Source organism: Marmota marmota, unplaced genomic scaffold, assembly GCF_001458135.2.
Source record: "Marmota marmota marmota unplaced genomic scaffold, marMar, whole genome shotgun sequence".
NCBI classification, from domain to species: Eukaryota; Metazoa; Chordata; class Mammalia; order Rodentia; family Sciuridae; genus Marmota; species Marmota marmota.
Window position 1 is genome coordinate 6422947 of NW_026000261.1, and position 20875 is coordinate 6443821.

Sequence of the window (20875 nt, forward strand, 5' to 3'; positions counted from 1 at the left end):
AAAAATCGATAATTTTACAATTGCATTTGATCCTAAATTGATCTATAAAATGTTGCAAACCTTACCAAAATCTCAAAAATTTTTTCAGTAGGAATTAACAAAATGAATCTAAAATTTATATGGAAGAAAAAAACTATACAATAGCTAAGAGAATCTTGAAGAAGAATAAATTTAAAGAACTTATACTGAAAGATTTTAAAACTCATCATAATGCCAACGTAATAAGATAGTGTGGTACTGGCATAAAAATATATAAACAGATCAATATAACACAGTAGAGTTCTGACTTTGACCTAAACATAAACATTCAACTGATTTTCAATAAAGCCAAGCAAGGTCATTCAATGAAAAAAGGAATTATTCTTTTCAGTACACAGTACTAGAACAACTGGTTACTTCTATAAGTAAGAAAATGTAAATCTGAAATTATATTTTAGAAGGAAAATTCAATTTTTACAACCTTAGGGATTATGATTTTTACACAGGACACAAAAGGTACTGAAAGCAAAGGGGCATGAAGGAGTTTCCTAGGGTAATGGAAAGATTATATATGTTGACCTGGTTGTTGGTTACCTAAGTGTATATACCTTAAAAATGATTGAGCTGTTCAACTAAGATCAGTGCATATCACTTTATGTAAATTATACCTAAATAAAATACAGTTAAATGCAAAAAAATGTTCATAGAAGCTTTACTTTAATAAAGATAAACTGGGAACAATCCAAATTCCCATCAATATAATGTGGTATATTAAACTAATATACAGAAAGTTGATCAGTTGTTACTTGGGGATAAGATATAGGAATAAGAAGGAAGGGATTAAAAAAGAGGCATAAAAGGGGCTGGGGTTGTAGCTCAGTGGTAGAGCACTCGCCTAGCACCTGCGAGACACTGGCTTCAATCCTCAGCATCACATAAAAATAAATACAATAAAGGTATGTGTCCAACCACAACTAAAAAGATATTTTTTTAAAAAAGAGGCATAAAAAAACTTTTGAGGTTATTTATATGTTCCATTTTCTTGAATGTAGTGTTGGTTTCACAGGTGTATACATGTCACAACAAAAAGCATACAACATAAATACATGTACTGTATTGTATGCCAATTATACTTCAAAGTTCTTTAAAATTACAAAGGCAGATTTGAACTCAGCAAGAATTTGCTTTCTAACAATCAGAACAATGGAATCTTAAAATTGAAAAAGACTCCATGAGTATTTTTAACAAAGTAGTACCTACCCTCTATTTGAACAGTTTCAGCAATGCAATACTCCTGTTACTAAAAAGCATATTAGAAAATTCTTGTTGTCAAGAGTTCCTACAATTTAATCCATTTATTCAAGGTCTTGAGTCCTAGTGCTCTCCCAATAAAACTACTTTTTCCCAAAATTCAACATTTATTCAACAACTAACAACTGAGAGCCAATTATTTACAAGGAAAGTCTGTACACTGTGGCGAATGCAAAAATATGTGAAACAAGAGCTCTGGTTTCACAGATATTCTACTTTAGTACCAAAAAAATAACTGTTAGCTCATTGCCTTACTGCCTTTATCAGTATCATCTCTGCTATGTATTGCATTTTTTGTGTGTATACAAAGGGGATTGTATACTCTACAACTGAGATAGAGTCCCAGTCCTATTTATTTGTTTATTTATTTACTTACTTATTTATATTTTGTAATGCTGGTGATTGGACCCAGGATCTGCCAGCCAAGTGATCAACTACTGATCCACCTCCCTGGCCCCCTATTTAATATTTTTTTTGAGAAAGGATTTCACTAAATTGCTAAGCCCATCCTCAAACTTATGATCCTCCTGCCTCAGCTTTCCAAGTAGCTGGTATTACAGGTGTGTGACACTATGCCTGGCTCTGCTATGGTTGGTAAAGCAAGAATGATTCTTTCAATGCCAAGCACCAGAACAAAAAACTGACTTTGCAATTTGAATGAAGAAGAGAAAAAAAATGAGTACAATCTGGTACTTCCATTTTCTGTTTGGTATTTTATGCATCTATGAAAATGAATAAAATCACAAAATCATATTGCCAGCTCAACAATCCCTATACCAATGTGGTATACTGAAGAAGGGATGAGAGTAAGATTCTGAGATGACAGCTTCCATCCCTGCCTCTGCATATAACTAAATACATCTTTCATCAGTCACTATACTTTCCTGTAAAATGATGGAGTTCATCTCTGTAGAGCAGTGGTTTACAAACTGAAGACCCCAAAAACATTTGTTTAGATCAGTAATATCTATCAATATGTGCCATATAAAAATGAAAACTGGGGCCTTGGAGTGTAGCACTATGGTAGAGCTCTTGCCTAACATGTGTAAGCCCCTAGATTCAACAAATCCTAATATTTAAAACATTTATTTATTTTAAAGTGACAATAATACATGCCAATATATATTTATGAAAAATATATCTTCCAAAATGAAAATAATTGTCCATATAAAAAAATCACATACAGTAACATATTATCAATCTCTTTAGAAAATTCTAAGATTTGGAAAGCTGTCACACTTAACAGTGGCAGATGATTTTTCCAAAATTCTAATTCTTACTTTTGAAAACCTCAAACTTTTCATTAATAACAAATATCAAGAGTAGTTTTCCTTAAAACAATAGGATCACTTTGCTCAGTTTTGAGAAACTGCCTGTCACATATTGAAGTCTAAATAACCCTAGTCTGTCTTAGTTGTTCATTTCAAGGAAAAATGTGTTCCATGTAATAATCAGTTAGTTCAGCCTACAGCTCAGTTGCTCAAGTGCTTTTGCTAGAAACAATCACCTTACTTCAGATCATTCAATTGCTTCATATATACATTACATTTTGTCATACACAATGTTAAAAAGATGTGCACTCGAGGGTCAAGATTTAATAAAAATCAATGCTACACTGAAGACACTGTTAGGTAAAATTGGATTTTCCCTGCCAAGAGTATGAAGAATATAGGACTGAGGTTGTGGCTCAGTGGTAGAGTGCTCAACTTGCATGTGGAAGGCACTGGGTTTGATCCTCAGCACCACATAAAAATAAAAAAAACAGTATTGTGTCCATCTACAATATATATATAAATTAATTAAAAAATGTATANTTATGAAGAACATAATTACTAGGACAATTTGATACACTTTACCAGTAGTTCTACCCACCATCTGCAAATGTGAAAACAGTAGAAAAAAGTAAAACAGTCTCCATATTTTCTGTGGTTTAAGTGTTTGTCCCCACCTCAAATTTACATGTTGAAAACCTAATTTCCAAGGTAATGATCTTAGTAGATGCCTCCTTTGGGAGATGACTAGATCATGGGGCAGACTCTTCATGAATGGAATTAGTGCCCTGTTCAGGACACAGCAAGAAGGTACCTTCTATGAACCAGAAAGCAGGTCAAGTCATCACCATACACTAAATCTGCCTTAATCTTCAGTTTCGCAGCCTCCAGAACTATGAGAAATAAATTACTGTTTTCTACCACTTGCAATGGAAAGTACTCTACCATATATAAAGAGGCATGATTATGCCTTTGTTCCACATACAAAAACATTTCACTGTATCAATTGATACATTGTGAGATTATGGACACAAAAGGACCTCCTCTTCTTTAGCAGGGCATGGAAGAGCTTATAAATACAGACTACAATAATTTTTTCTGTAGTGTCCCACTCTTAAGAGTACTTTTCCCTTCAAACTTTCAGATCTTCTTCAGTACTCTATGCTATACAAACTACTTGAAATTCTGGAAGCAAACCAGCCAGTTTCTAAATGAAGAGGGCTATATGATTGAATTACATCATGATATAAATGTCTTAATAGAATTTCTTAGAGTCCTATTTTATTACTCACTGTCAAAAACATAATTAACCAGATTAGCATTCACTTATGAATGGTGATTTAGTCACTCTATAAGTTAATAAATAAATCCAATGTTTAGATTCAGATTAAAAAAGAACAAGTTAAAATTAAGTTTAGCAAAAGCTTATTTCATTCACAGAATTTTATTTTTGTTGTCTATAATTAGCAAATAACATGGGATTCAAGGTTCTCAGTTCAAAAGAATAGCAAGTGCCATCACAGACTACCCTTTTGGTTAAAGGCCAGCAGAAGCCCCTAAAGGAATAAAGACAGTTGGACCTGGACAGATTATGAAGGTATTTACTCAGGCACTGATGCATAAAATGAGAATCTGGTTGGTTAAAATGATAGGAGCCTATGCATCAGATATAACACTAAAGATGCCTCTCTAAACAACCTCAAGGATTACTGCTATTAAAAATAAATCTTTATAATAAAGCCTTGGCCATGTGTCTGAGTAGTTCATTTATAATGTTAATCAGCAAGAATATATTTTCAAAAGTGACCTCTGTTCCATAGTTGCTATTGTCAGAAGAGGATGAGATGATGGAATGATTACATTTTAAAAGAAAATCATTAGAGGATAAGACCAAATCAGACAACCAACTGGCAATCAATTGAGCGGCAATTCCATAGTCACTGTAGAACATAGGAAAAAAATTATTAAAACTATCACACAGACTCTCTTATACAATAGTGATAGGAGTATAACTGGTAAAAACCATTCTGGAAATTAATTTGGCAAGAGAAGATCTCTTATCATTCAGAAGCTTAAAGTTCAGCTATTCAAATGCCACCTGGAAAAGCCAGAATGCATAACAGTTTGTGATTTTACAGAGGAGTACATTTGAATTGCACAAGCAACAAGGCTGGCAAGTAGGCAATAAAGCCATTTAAGTACTGAGGAATTGCAGGGAGAAGGTAAAGTGGGAAGAATGCCAAAGAGCATGGGGAACCTCTTGTTCCACATGTACTTACAAGTTTGATTTTCTAAAAAGAGAAGATGCAGGCTGGGTTATTATCACTCCAAAGTGGGGAGAACAGATTAACAATGAACAAAGTTTCTAGAATACCACTAAGGATGAAATGAAAGCAAGGGACAAAACTAAGTCAAGGCACAGCCATTTAAGTGTAAGCCTGATAGACTTACAGTGAAAGGTCTGGTGAAGGAGATGAGGATCTTAGGCAGAAGGGGCTTACATTCTAGATGTATTCACAAAACTCTCCTGGAAGAGAGAGAATGTCAATGGATTGAGAGTATGCCATACCTTTGCTAAGCTAGGAAGAGTTAAGAGGGAGAGGCATTCAAGATGGGCAGGCTCCACTTTTTGTCCAGAGGGAAAAAGTAAGGGGATGCATACTTCAAAAAATTAAAATTTAGGCCCTTAAGGATAAATGGCCTAGGCAGTAACAGTAAAGAATTATTAATGGATGGGGCCAACCAAGTCAACAGTTAGATGGAGTTATAGAAAGAACAGTGGGAATTATTCAACATTTCCACATACCTTTATTTTTCTAACTTCTACCATGTATGAATTAGGGACTAAGGAAAAAAAAATCACATCAGCAGGTTCCAGAGCTACACTGCACTGTTTCAAATCCTGGCCCAATCACTTATTAACTGTATGACCTTAGCAAATTATTTAATCTCCATGAGCCTCAAATTCCTTGTATGTAAAAGTGGAAATAGTGGGCAAGGATTTTATGGAGAAAACCCACAAAGCACAGAAAATAAAAGCAAAAGGAATAGGGTTACTTAAGCCAAAAAGCTCCTGCACATCAAAGGAAACAAATAACTGTGTAAAGAGGCAACCTACAGAATGGGATAAGACATTATTTATGCAAATAATACATTTGGCAAGGGGTTAATGTCCAGAATATTTAATGAATTCCAAAAACTCAAGAGCATAAAAACAAATAACCCAATACAACTGGGCATGCATCTACATAGACATTTCTCAAAAGAAGACATACAAACGGCCAACAGGTACATAAAAATATGCAATAATTAATTAGCACCAGGAAAATACAAATCAAATCCACAATGAGATATTACCCAGTAAGAATGGCTATTTCTAGAAAGATTACAGATAATAATTGCTGGAAGAAAATGGAAAAAAAGGAAAGCTTGAACACGACTGATGGGAGTGTAAATTAGTATAGCTATTATGGAAAAATGTATGATTGTTGCTTGAAAAATTAAAAATAAAACTACTACATGATCCAGTGATCTCATTCCTCAGTATACATGCCAAGGAAATGAAATCAGCAGGTAAAAGAGGCATCTATACTCCTATTTTCTTACAGTGTTATTCACAATAGTCAAGAAATAGGGGGAAAAAACTAAGTGTCTATCAACTGATGAATGGATAAAGCAAATGCAGTACATATAAATGACAGAATACTATCCATCCATAAAAAGGATGAGATCCTGTCATTTATGACAACAATGATGGAGTTTATTAGGTTAAGTAAAATAAGCCAGGGACAGAAAGGCAAGTATTACATGTCCTGGCTCATAGGTGGAACTATAAAAATTGATCTCTTAGAAGTTGAGAGTATAATGGTGGTTACCAGAACCTGGGGAGAGGTTGATCAATGGGTACTAAGTTACAGTTAGATAAGAGTAAGAAGTTCTGGTATGCTATTGCAGACTAGGGTTAATATATATAACAATCATGTATTTTACATTTCAAAAACCTAGAAGTGCCCTGAGGCTTGGGAGTTCAAGCCAGCCTCAGCAATGGCAAGGTACTAAACAACTCAGTGAGACTTTGTCTTTAAATAAAATACAAAATAGGGCTGGGGATGTGGCTCAGTGGTTGAGCGCCCCTGAGTTCAATACCTGGTACCTCCCCCACCCTCCCCCCAAAAAAGCTAGAAGAGTTCATTTTGAAAGTTTGCACCATAAAGAAATGATAAATCTTTGAGGGCACAAATACATGTTTAACCTGTTTTCAAATACATGTTTAACCTTAACAGGGTAACACAGTGCACACGTTACCCTGTGAAGATGTAGAATTTTTATGTATCAGTTAAAAATAAATTTTATTTAAATTAAAAAGTACTCAAAAAAGTGAAAATAGTACTGTCTAACAGGTGTAACAGCAACCACTATAAAAGGCAATCATAATTTATCTGTTGATACAGGTGTGTGTGTGTGTGTGTGCGCACGCGCGTGCGCGCATGGTATCAGGGATTTAACCCAGGGATTTATGCATGCTAGGCTATCACTCTACCACTGAGTTATATTCCCAGCTCTTTTTAGTTTTATTTTTAAGACAGGGTCTCTCTAAGCTGCCCAGGCTTGCCTCAAACTTGTAATCCTCCTGCTTCAGCCTCGAAAGTAGCTGGGATTATAGATGTGTGGCAATGTGCCAGGTTGATAATAGACTTTCTAAATGTCAGAATCTATTGCTCGTATCAAAGACTAAATATAGACTTTAACCCAGTAATTCCCCAAGAAGGAGGCAGTGGTGATAAGTAAAAAGTTAAAAATATAGAATAAAAAATATCCACAGCAGGCTGAGGTTGTGGCTCAGTGCTAGAGCACTCACTTAGTATGTGTGAGGCACTGAGTTCAATCCTCAGCACCTCATAAAAATAAAATAAAGGTATTGTGTCCACCTACAATTAAAAAAAAATATATATATATATATATATATATATATATATATTATACACACACACACATATATAAAATAAATGTCCACAGTGGCACTTACTAAAATAACTAAAAATCTTGAATTTTTAAAATATATCATACTAAAGTGAATAGGCAGATACTTTATTGGGTGTATACAGGACAATAATTGTTTAAAAATAATGGTTTAGGGGCTGGGGTTATGGCTCAGCGGTAGAGCGCTTGCCTCACACGTGCAAGGTCCTGGGTTCGATCCTCAGCACCACATATAAATAAATAGTTATTGTGTTCAACTACAACTACAAAAATAAATATTAAAAACATAATAGTTTAAAATCAAGAATTTTGGGGCTGGGGTTGTGGCTCAGTGGTAGAGCACTCGTCTAGCATGTGAGAGGCCCTGGGTTCAACCCTCAGCACCACATAGAAGTAAATAAACAAAATAAATGTATTGTGTACAAATAAAAAATAAATATTAAAAAACAAGAATTTTAATAATGGGGAAATGCTTCATAAGTAAAAACACTGAAATAAAAAATTGTATATAGTATGATTCTAAATTATTTTAAATTTTAATCAATTTAATTTAAAATAGATACACAGAAAGAAAAATCATCACAACAATAAAAGAAGCTCTTTCTGGGCTACAGAAGCTATAAACAGGTTTTTATCTTCTTCTTTGCACATTACAGAATTTTTCAATATCCCAATATTGAGTGTATATTTATTACCTATCTTCAGACAAAATCAACATGTAAGTTGGTTAAATGAATGAACAAATATATACTTATTCCCTCCAAAGAGTATATAAATGAATAGAAAAAAACAGGTAAAATCCCATGAAATAAAAGTATGTAAAATCTAATACTAAACTAAGAGAGGCTAAATATTTCATATGTTCAAAGAAGGGTACAATCAGCAATTGATATGATAGTAAGGGAAAGTTTCACAGGACTTTTTATCTATTCTTACTAGCATGTACACTTCATGAAGTCAGAGACCCTGTCTTACTTACCTTTATGAATATTGTGTAACACAAAATAATTTTGTAAATAATATAATTCCATGAGGGTAGAAATAGAAAAATGTAAATAAATTCTTGAGTACTGGGGCTGGGGTTGTGGCTCAGTGTTAGAGCATTTGCCTAACATGTATGAGGCACTGGGTTTGATACTCAGCATCACATAAAAATAAATAACTAAATGTATTGTGTCCATCTACAACTAAAAATTTTTCAAAATCTTGAGTACTTAGGATTTGTTAAACAAATATGTGTTGAATAAATGTAAACATTATGCTGGAATTGAGCAAAGTCTTTGATCCATAGGATTCAAATCAAGATGGAGGACAAATATGTATGCAGTACTCAAAAGATTGTAGGAAAACTCAACTAGGGCTAGAATGGAGGGAGTATATTGTAAAATGTAATGAAAAAAAAGGTTTGATGAAGGGAGAAATCACAATAGGCCTTGAAAATCAGATAGAGAATTGAAGCAGGAAATGGCAAGTCAAGGGACTGAGAATGAAGTTCAGTAATAGAGGATGTGCTTACCTAGTGCAAAGCTCTGAGTTCCATCCCCAACAAACCCCCTAACCAAGAAGAGAAAGGACAAGTTAATAAATAGTTTGAAAAACAACAATGAAACATTATTTTGAGTGTTTTACATAACTTTTCCCAATTTATCCTCAAAATGATCTGTGAGATAAGTTCTGCTGTCTCTCTTTTGCCAATGAGGAAATAAAAGCCCAGATGTTACTATTGTACTCAAAGTCAAACATCTACTAGTTAGATTCTAGGTCTGACTCCATAGGCCAAGTTAAAACCTCTGAGTAAGATCTTTACAAATTTCTGAGAGATACAAAAAAATTGTGAGATCCCACTACATCAAAGATATATTTATTTAGTGCTCTTGGACTGGAATCAGACACACAATTATGAGAGAAAGAGAGAGAAATACATACACACACACACACACACACAAGCATGCACGCACACAGGCACACAATAGATTCTAAGAAATTGATATAAAAGTAGATATGTGTTTATGTATATATACATATATTTTATAGTTTTGTCTGCTGAGGATGAGAAGCAATGACATCACAGTGGCAATGAGCATGACAAGCACTCAGATCTTGGTTTCTAAATACCATTCTTTAATAAAAAGTATCAGAGCTCCCTGGAGAAATGGCTTATTCCAGGATTAAAGCAAGGAAAATAGAAATAAGCCTAGAACATTTTGTAGTGCTAGAAAGTAAGAGAATGCTCAACAAATGATAGAAACATGTTGAACAGACTTAGAAGCCAATGTGAAGGGATGCCTGTTGGCCAAATCTGTAGTAATTTTGGCAACCAATTAAAAAAATTTACTAGGAGCATAATTCATTATAACCCATACAATACAACATTTATTAAGACTATAGTTCTATAAGTAAATAAATGACTATGTAAATATATAAATACATAAATTAAAACAATAATATTGGGGCTGGGTTATAGGGGTGGAGCACTCCTATAACCTCAGCCACTGGGGGGGGCCAAGGCAGGATGATAGCAAGTTCAGAACCCACTTGGGCAACTAAAGGAGACCCTGTCTCAAAATAACTTCTAAAAAATGGGCTGAGTATTCCTCTGATTGGGTATTAATATCCAGAAGATATTAAAAATCAAAAAAATACACTAAAAGCAACCAAATAACCCATTCAATAGATGAGCAAAAGAACTAAACATCAACTTCTTAAAAGAAAAACAAATGGCCAATAAATATATGAAAAAATGTTCAACAGCTCTAGCATTCAGGAAAATGCAAATCAAAACTACACTAATATTTCATCTTACTCCAGTCAGATTGACAATGACTAATAATAAAAAAAAAACAACAATAAATACTGATGAGAATGTGGGGAAAAAAGGTACACTTGTACACTGTTGGTGGGACTGCAGACTAGTACATCCACTCTGAAAAGCAGTATGGAGATTCCTCAAAAAAACTAGGGATGAAACTGCCATATGACCCAGCTATCCCACTCCTTGGTATTTTCCCAAAATAACTAAAATCAGCATACTATACAAAACATTTACCTCAATATTTATAGCAGCACAATTCATAATAGCTAAATTATGGAATCAACCCAGATGCCTGTCAATTGATGAATGGATTAATGTGTACATATACATAATGGAGTTCTACTCAGCCATTAAGAAGAATGTAATTATGGCATTTGTTGATAAAAGGATGGAAATGAAGAACATCATGATAAATGAAATAAGCCAAACTCAAAAACTCACATGTGGAAGCTAGAATAAAATAAAAGAAAGGGGGAGGAAAGGAATAGGATATTATAAAGATACAGGGAAGATCAGTAACATAGAATGAGGAGATCTAGAGAGAGTGGAGGGATGGGTTAATGGGAGGCAATGCAGAATTAATTCTTAAATAATGTTATGTGCATGTATAATATAAATATACCAAAGGGAATATCACCTTTATGTATAAGTAAAAAGAACCAATCAAATATAAACAGTGGCACTAAAGGAAGTTTACTACAGTAGAGGAGGGAGAAGGAGGAAGGGAGGAAAAGGGGGAGGGAAAAGGGGGATCATAAACTGAAATTGAGGTCCATGCATGCATAATTTTCTCAGGATGAACCCAACTACTATGTATGTATAACTATACAGCTCTCATTAAAAAAGAAAAGGCTGACAATGTAGCTCAGAGATAATATTTCTGTGTTCAATCCCTAATACTGAAAAAAAGATACCAATAGTAGTGGAAAAGGAAACATTCCATTATAGTAGAATTCAATTAATTAATTAATTAATATAAGTTTTTTGAAAATTAAAATCACCATTTGTCACTGTAATAATTATTCAGGTCAAAACATTACTAGATGCTAAAACTGTGGGCAAAAGTATGATGAGAAATAATTTTTTTTACAGACATCATTCAGTCAAATAAAAAAAATAGGAAAAAATGTACACACTCTTTCACAATCACAGGACATACACATATATAAACAGATGCATAAGACTAAAGACACATAGGTAGGTAAATGAATATAACTGGACATGATGGGGTAAGTAAACTGGTAACAACAACAAAACTGAATTAAATATTTTAAACAGAAATATGCCACCAACCACATATACACCGTTTTTTCACAGTAGACATTCCTGAAAAGTTCAGCATATTTAAAATTACTGTGGAAACTGACTAATTAAAGAATCATAAGATAATTTTTTTCTTTAAAGTCAATTATCTACCATAAGTTATAGTTGTTTTATAAATCTATTTTTTATATATTGTGATTACATAAAATCAGACAACCTGTAATAGCAATTGCTTTTAAACTGCATTTAACTTACCTCACTCTTCATAAATATGAATTTAGAGATCAAACTCTGATCTTGTTAAGTCCAAAGCTCCATCTACCATCATGCTATGCTACTTCTTCTAACATCAGCAGGAAGAGATGCAATCTCTGCCATCATTTCTATTGTACCTTCTGTGTCACCCCCCCCAAAAAAGTAGCAGAAGTCCAAATACTCCAAATACTAACTAAATCTCTATTGACTACATACAAAGGAAGCAATATAGAGTTGTTAACGGCAAAGAATCTGAGTCAAATTGTCCAAATTTAAATTTTCCAGCTCTACAACTTACTATCTGTGATTTTTGGCAAATTATTTATCCTCTATGATTTGTATTTCCTCATCTGCAATAATAATACCTAATAAGTCTGTTATGAAGACAAGTGTTTATCATGCATGAAGCCCAGGATTTGATCTCTAGCACTGCCCACCACACATATACATGATTAATTATGACGATGTCTATTACCTAACTAGCAAAGTGCCTAGGATATAATAAACACTCAAAAATGTAAACTATAATGATAATGAAGACAATGATGACAAACTGTTTCTATGAAGTAATGTACCTCATAGAGGAAAAATTATTTAATGGCCACAAACCACAATCCTGCCCTTGATGAATACTTGCCACTGGTTACAAGGCACATAATATATTTAAATTAGAGAAATCTACCCACTTTACTGCACAAAAACCAACTTAATAACATTTGGATAGTAAAAGTAGTGTAATTTTACATTGTACATATATCCATATCCATAAATTTAAGTATATATCCTACTGAGTCAGTCTAGTATAATTATCTTATAAAAATATGCTATTTTCTACACTAATTAAAACAATAATAATAATAATAAGAGAGGGGAGATTAGTAAAGTAAAACAAGTAGATCAGGGGAAGGAAGGAGGGGAGGGAAAGAGAAGGTATTAGGCAATGAAATGAGTCTGATTATGTTCTATGCATATATGGATATAGCATGATGAATCCCACTATTACATAAAATTATAATGCATCAATAAAAAAGGCAAAAACTGATATTCCCATTTCAATCTAAACCTCCCTTTTTCTCTTGTTGCTCTCCTTTCAATTACTTTATGCCACCTAATGAACACTGTTTGAGAAAATCTACATATTGTGATATCCCATCTTGGTATGACATTAAGATAAAGAAATCACTTAACTATGAAACAATAAAGCAATGTAAGTAGCAATATTCTTCCTGATATAAGGACCGAAATATTAGACTACTTCAGTCAACAACTAGCCCACTATCATCCAGTTTCTCTCTGAACAAGGTCACCAATATCGTTAGCACTACTATGGAGAGCAGATATCATTCATATTTTTGACATAATTAAAACTTTCATCCAACTAGGATATCAATGTGTGAAGCATGAAAATCAAATCTCTAGCTTAATGAAGGTATAATATTCTAATAATAAGAAAATGGAATGCAAAATGACCTTTAAAAATCACAGTGGAGGAAAAAGGAAAAGAACTGTAATTTCTTCATGAACACTACTTTAAGAATCCAAGAAAACAAGCTTGCCCCCATGTTTTGTCAATCATAAAAAGAAACATCATTTTTAATATAAATTGATGTGTAGGGTTGCTATACATACCTGTGTAATTGGTATCTGGTGCACATAATACTAATAGCAATGCCGACATAAAAAAAGAGACAAATATTTAATGAAATATCCACAAAATCTTTGCCCCCAGGGACAAATGCCATAAGCAGTAGATACCAAGATGTTTTCAAAATGAACTATTTTTAATAGCACAACTATAGTTTCAACAACAGTCTACAGCTCTCTTGACTGGCTACACCTTACCCCATTAATGATGTTCTGCATCAAAAAAGCAATTTCAAATTATTTATTTATTTTGATGGAGGAAAATTATATCATGCATAATTTAAAATATTTGATATGTATGATTTTTCAGCAGATTTTCCATCATAATTGTATTGTGCTCACAGTAATATGAAAGTAAGTTTTCATACCTTGAGTACACACTTTCTGAAGAACAGAAAGAGGGCAATGTAGTCTGAGGCATGCTGAGTGCTGTAGGGAAGCTAGACAGCTAACTTAAAAGGACTTAGATAAGCTATAACATAGCAACTGCAAAATTGATAGTCACTCAACCACGTGAAGGCCTAAGCCATGATCTCATATTAAAGTGTTTTTAAAACCACCCATTATGATCACTCAAATAAAACATTTAAATAATTTGTCACACACTTATTCTTTAGAGGTTAAGTGAAATTAGGGATGATAGATACAGGCAGGAGAACATTTTCTGTGACAAACTCATTCATTCATTTGCATCTACCTCTCACCACCAGAAGGATAGTGGGTGGGACTACCCAGATACCCTTCTGGAGAGATATTTAAGTATTAATTCTAAATTCCTAAAACCCAGTGGATCTTTTTTGCTCTGTCATTTCACATATACATCCTCCCCCACTCTCCTTTTAACTCAGAAAAGCTCATTCTGTTTGGAAAAAAAAAACAAGAATTATTTCCTTTAAATAGGTGATGAGCAAATTCTCAATTTGTTCAGCTGTCTTTGTGAATTAAAAAAGGAAACAAACAAAAACCCATCACTTAAAAAAAAAACAAAAAACACTCAGAAGACCTGAAGCCTGAGGCCATCTGTCTTTACCTCACTTTGCTTGGTACATTACCTTAGCATTTGTATAGCAAGGATGTCAATAGGGGAAAGCAGGTCATTGGCTTTTACTGACCAGTGGTTCATGTTGCTTAAGGAAAGAGGAAAGGGAACGAACTTCCATGGGGTCGCCTACTACTTTGATGGAAGCTGGATTTTAGAATGCCCGAAATATTAAACTATAGGCAAAGTTTTAAAAAAAGAGTGCGTGGGCTGGGTACAAGTAGTGAAAAGGTTAGCGGGCAGGCTGGGAAACACCCTAAGGCGGAGGAGGGGAGGAAAAGTTTTAAATACCCACCAGAGCCTAGTGATCCATTAATAATCGTCTCCCACCCTGCCTCTGCTCTTGCCCCAGAAGATCTAGCTGCTGGGAAGCAAGTAACCCTATTTTTAAACACTTAAAACTCTCCCTTGGACTTCAGAAGGCTTGAGTTACCAGCGTCGTAAATAAGATGTTTCTTCCTAAACAAGTGAAAGCAAATTGGAATTCCCTAGACAAGGCGGAGGAGAAAAGAAGGTAAAGGGACGAAAAGTGATTTAAGCCTGAGAGTGCGGTGATAGGGCGGGGGAGGACTTACCGCAGCCTCTGCGGGCTGCCCCCAAAGACTCAGGGCCAGTAAGGACAAGCCGGCAGCCAGGGTGACTCCACGCAGTTTCATTCTTCTCTGGCTCCCGCAGTTTCTTCAGCACCCGCACAAAATCCCCGGCTGGCTCGGGCCAACTGACATAATCTTGAGGGTTTACTGGGAGAGAGCTAGAGCAGGAGAGGGATAGCGAGGGTGTCCCAATTGTGTAGGTCGGCTTGGGTGAAGAGAAAGAAGCTTTTCAAGTAGAGAGAGAGGAAAGAAATAGAAAAAAAAAAAAGAAAGAAAAAGAAGAGGAGCTATTCTTCCCTCCCCCCTCCCCTCCCCAAAGCCGGTCTCTCGGGAGCACTTTTCCCTTCTGTCCAGACTTGCAAACTTTTTCCTCACTCAAGTCCCACAGATCTACTTTCCGCCCTCTAGTCCCCCTCCCGCACCGCCCCCTCCCCGCCAGCACCAGGGAATTTAAGTATCACTCCGCCACAGCTTTATACTCCACCAGCAACCTGCGAGGGAGTGACGCTCAGTTATTTGGGGGAGGGAAACTTCTAGACCAGTAGACTGAACACCGTGAGTTCAACCGGGAAGCTTTCCTATTCGTTCATTTGCACCTTCCGTTGGCACTGCTCTTCCCTGCCCAGTTCCACTCATTGGTATGAGCATCAAAGCCAATTACAAATAGACCTGAGCTGGGACTATTTTTTTAGCGGATGGATCTCAGAGAGACTGCTTTTTATTGTTAATCATTAGAAACGAATTTTGGTCGCAGCCCTCTAGGCTGCTGGGTGTCTTTGCCGTTCAAGTGCTCACAGAACAAAGTTTCTGTATACAAGTAGAAAGTGTAAAAATATTGGAAATATAGAGTTATAAATGAAGAAAATGAACATATTTAAGTGTGTGTGAATAGTTGATATGTGTGATATGTACACAAAATTTGGAAACATTGTATGTGTTAGGAATTATTATATGGTTGAATGTTGTCCTAATACAGTCACATCATTTTATTTAACTACATTGAATTACATAATTAATATTTACCTCCTAACAAAAGGTATTGCTCTTGTGTTTCAGAAGGATATATGGCAAGGGATTAAATCATTTTAGTGCATTTTCCTAATGGGAAATATGTATACAGAGTTGATGGCAGTTGAATTGATATCTCCCAAATAAAGTAGACTTGAACATTACTTTGGAAATCCTGATACATTATTTTTTAAGTGCCAAAAAGCCCAGAAAATACATTTGTGGACGCCTTGGAGTCTTTCAGGAAGAATTTGCTGAAGAATTCTTCAGAATATTTCAGTTATCTTATTCCCTAGGTTTAACCACTTTATAGAGTCTTTTGGATCTGTTTCACGCGGGCCCATTCATTCTAAGGTTCTGCTGAGTTTAGAGTAAGTAGATTTACAGCTCCAGAGATTCCCCCTTCTCTTCCCAAGTGCTTAGTGTGCAATTAATTAGAATGAGTATTGCATGCATTTTGGCCTGTGTGCATGAGCACTTTTGGGCCTGTGGATATAGGAGTAGTATGCCTAATTCTATTCATGTGTAAATTATCAGTGGTTTATGGAAGATATAATGCCTAGTTGCTTAAGTCTTAGTATATTGGTTTCTAGAGGCCTGTGCATGAAGCTGTGAAGACAACTGGAACTGTTGTATGTAGAGATGCCTGAATGTGAGAGACAACCAGCTGCCCAAGGTAGGGGGGATGATTGACAACACACGGCCACGCCCCGTTCCCCTCCATTCCTTCCTCTCCTGGCGCATGGAACTATCTCCTGAGTGCGGCAAGTTGTAGCGGGCACCGCCGAGTGTTTTTCCCTTTGGGGCACTTCTTATCGGGAAGCTAACTGCTTTTTTCTAAACTGAGCCGCTTAGCCCTCTTATTCTGTCCTGAGTAAGAAAGCAGCCGCCGAGCATCAACGGAGTCCGGATGAGCCAGCGCCGCGGAGCCACTTAGTCTCCCGGGACCCAGCGTCTGAGGAGCCGCAAGCATGCACCCTGGGTGAGCTGTTGCTGCCCCGAGCTTCCCTCCTCTTTCCTGCTTCGGGCTACTTTGCCAGCCCGGTCTATACTTGTACTTCTGTCACTGTAGAGAAAGTGGAATCAGGCATCAAAAAGGGGTTGGGGGGCTACCGGCGGCCTCAAGACCCTTAGAGCCCAGAGATCCAGTATTACTCACAATCCTTCTCGTTTTAGGTTGTGGCTGCTTCTGGTTTCCTTTTGCCTGGTGGAAGAACTGGCAGAAGCGGTGAGTCTTCTCCTGACCCCTTTCCCCTCCTCCTCAATGGACCCCTTCCTTTTCCCCACCTCTTGTGTTTGTGTTAGGGGGTTACAGAGAGTTGTACCGCGAAACTGACTTCACATCACTCTCCTTTCTAATGGGAGTTAACAGGGTTCTTGAAGAGGAACAGCAAGCACTGTGTTAGGCTAATGCCCTTGGGACCCAGGCATCTTCCTGTCCTAAAACTTTGTAACGGGTTGGGAAAATAAAAGTAGAAGACATAAGAGGCACACATTTCTGAGCCTCTTCCGGACAACTTAAGATGACTGACATCTGATGCCTTCCTCTGCATCGATCTCCAAAGCAGAAGAAATTTTCCCTGGTCTACAAGAACATGAACACAAGTTTTGAGAGTGGGAGGAGAGCACCAAGGAGTGGGACTTGAAAATTGCTACAAATATTATAGAAATTAAACTTAGTATTTTCTTCTTAGTCTTTTGACCGTACCAGAAACTAATACCACTATATGATGTTCAGTTTCTACCTGCTATTTCCTTTTCCTGGTCTTCTGTATCATCAGAAAGTGAAACGTTAAAGTAGTTAAGACAGAAAAACTGTATTAAAGTTACCATTTCTTAGACTGTTTTAATATCATTCACAAATCCTATGGAGACTACAGGCAAAGTAATTTCTGCAGACATCATTTCAAGAAAAGTTTAGTGGAGGGCTGGAGTTATAGCTCAGTGGCAGAGCACTTGCCTAGCATGTGTGAGGCACTGGGCTCCATCCTTAGCACCAGATAAAAATGAACAAATCAAATAAAGGCATTTTGTCCATATACAACTACAAAAAATTAATTTAGAAAAGTTGAGTGGATCCCCAAAATCAGGAAAAAAATCAATGGAATTACAAGGATAATTTCATAAAGGTAAAGTGACCTAAAGAGTCTGAGATGTTGAAGTTTTCCAGTTGGACTAACTATGCCGGCAGAAATAAAGTTAACTGTTGAATTCAAATATGAAGTTGTTCTACTATTATTTTACTGTGGTGTTAAAACAACCCTCTTAATAATAGTAGTAATTTACTATATAGATAACAGATAAAAATATATTCAAAATATTTATCTCACTGGTTTTGATCATTTTAGTAGATTGGCTCTGTTTTTAATATTTTAAATATGATTTCTAGAACCATACTTAATTCAAACTAATAAAATCACTTAACATGCTTATGAGAAAATGGAGGACTTCATCCCGGCATATAATGTCTTTAAAAAAATGTCAAAATAAGGTGAAATATTGTCTCTTATGAAAAGAGGATAATGTCAGAAAACTTAAAATCTAAAACCTTCTGACCCCTTAACTCAGGACATAGGCTTTTATGTGAGTATATTCTACTCTTTGTAAGCAGACATATTGATCTAGGACTCTGTGCACTTTTCCATCTGATTCCTCCATTATACAAGTTTAGTTATGTGTTACCTTGAGGCTCAATACTACATTTATTGAAAATGCCAGATTTTGATTAGTCCACAATTTGTCCAGGAATCTTGCCACTTGTAAAAATGTCATACTTGGGCAGAATACCCTCCAGAAAAACATTTATTTTTAGACTCTGGCTGATCTTACTCAGTGTACTTTTGGGAAAAGCACTATATAGATCATTCAATATACTGAAGACTTCCCAGATACTGCATCTTCTCTCATTTGATATGACTGGAAGATGATGCTTCCATTTCTTCCAAGTATCAAAGTATTCATAATCAAACACTGTTTTGGTGCATAGGTTCTAGATATTTTCTCATTGTTTTACAATGTCATCTGCTATATCAGTGTGCATGACCATGGTGAGACAAATAAACCTTTAGAGCCACTGATAATACTTTATTGTTTGTCTTATTTAAGTTCATAGTTGCTTCCTTCGTTGTGGTTTGATTATGCGTGATATATTTTTACCTTGTAAAGCTATTCTAATTTTTGGAAAACTGGCAAAAAGAAAGAAGAGAGTCACAGGATACATTCTTAGAGGATTACATGACTTTTTTGTTTGTGTGTGTGTGGTGCTGGGGATTGAACCCAGTGCCTTGTGCATGTGAGATGTGAGGCAGGCACTCTACCAACTGAGCTACATCCCCAACCTGGGTGACTTTTTTTTTCCAAGGGGAAGATTTTATATATATATATATATATATGGAAAAAATATACATATATATATAGAGAGAGATATCCCATTTACACTCTGCAATGGATTCTCATCTGTGTTGTCTGGTCCTCATCTGCTGTTCTTAATTCCAATTTATTCTCTAAGTTTTTAGATTTATCATCTTTTAGATGGTTTAGACAAGAACTGGGCACAGTGGTACATGCTTGTAATCCCAGGAACTCAGGAGGCTGAGGCTGGAGAATTGCAATTTCAAGACCAGCCTCAGCATCTTAGTGAGAACCTGTCTCAAAAAATAAAAAGGGCTAGGGATTTAGCTCAGTGATACAGTGCCCTGGGTTTACTCCCCAGTACTGGAGGTGGTAGAATGATATTATTTTTACTTTATTTATTTATTTATTTTTTGCTGCCAGCAATTGAACCCAGGGGTGCTTGACCACTGAGCCATATCCCCAGCCCATTTTATATATTATATTTTAGGTCTCGCTAAGTTGCTTAGGGCCTCACTAGGATGGTAAGGCTGACTTTGAACTTGTGATCATCCTGCCTGAGCCTCCAAAGCCAGTGGGATTACAGGTGTGCACCACCATACCTGGCTGATTTTACATAATTGAATTCTCCATACCACTTGTTTGAGTAGTAGTAATGAAAATAATTATTGTAAGCAAATGACAGTTACTATGTTGCATATCATTATGAGAAAGTCTCTTCACTGTGAGAATTAAGGTGCCAATAATGGAATATTGGTATACATTTAATGACAGAATAATTTAGGTGCTTTTTTTTTAGAATTTACAAAGTGCACAGGAATGGAAAGGTAAATGTTAAAATCCAGGATTTAATGATGAGTTTCCTGTAAATTTAGTTTAAAGGGTTGATGATTATTCAAGTGAATATTTGTTCAATTTATCTGAGTGAGCTAGTGAATAAGATTCCAGAATATCCAAAATCATCCTAGTTAAGTGTCTGACTATATGAGGGGTTATGCTAGGCTTATTTAAATATTGTTTCTAATTCTCTAGGAATTTACTTTTTCAGGCAATGGAGGTCATTATATTCATTCCTTTAAAATTAGACTATTTATAGCTAGGCATTGCGGTGCATGCCTGTAATCCCAGTGACTCAGGAGGCTGAGGCAGGAGGATTGCAAGTTTGAGACCCCTTTGGCAATTTAGCAAGGCCCTAAGCAACTCAAGGAGACCCTGTCTCTAAATAAAAAAGAGTGGGGGAGCTGTGGCTATAGCTCAGTGGTAGAGCGCTCACCTGTGTGCGTGAAGCACTGGGTTTGATCCTCAGCACCACAGAAAAAATTTAAAAAGGTATTGTGTCTTCCTACAACTAATATGTGTGTGTGTGTGT

At 35.8% G+C, this 20875-nt stretch overlaps 2 protein-coding genes across 2 annotated transcripts in view; one reads left to right on the forward strand and one right to left on the reverse strand.

Moving 5' to 3' along the window:
• Col4a5 (collagen type IV alpha 5 chain) overlaps positions 1–15515 on the reverse strand; it is a 231190-nt gene extending 215675 nt beyond the window's left edge. The window contains exon 1 of the mRNA XM_048796868.1: positions 15130–15515. Within this exon, the coding sequence (XP_048652825.1) occupies positions 15130–15210 (81 nt within the window). The 5' untranslated portion in view covers positions 15211–15515. The remainder of the gene's footprint in view (positions 1–15129) is intronic.
• Positions 15516–16853: 1338 nt separating this feature from the next.
• The window catches only part of Col4a6 (collagen type IV alpha 6 chain), a 281502-nt gene continuing 277480 nt past the window's right edge, over positions 16854–20875 (forward strand). Inside the window, exons 1-2 of the mRNA XM_048796881.1 lie at positions 16854–17137; positions 17332–17383. Of these exons, the coding sequence (XP_048652838.1) occupies positions 17127–17137; positions 17332–17383 (63 nt within the window). The 5' untranslated portion in view covers positions 16854–17126. The remainder of the gene's footprint in view (positions 17138–17331; positions 17384–20875) is intronic.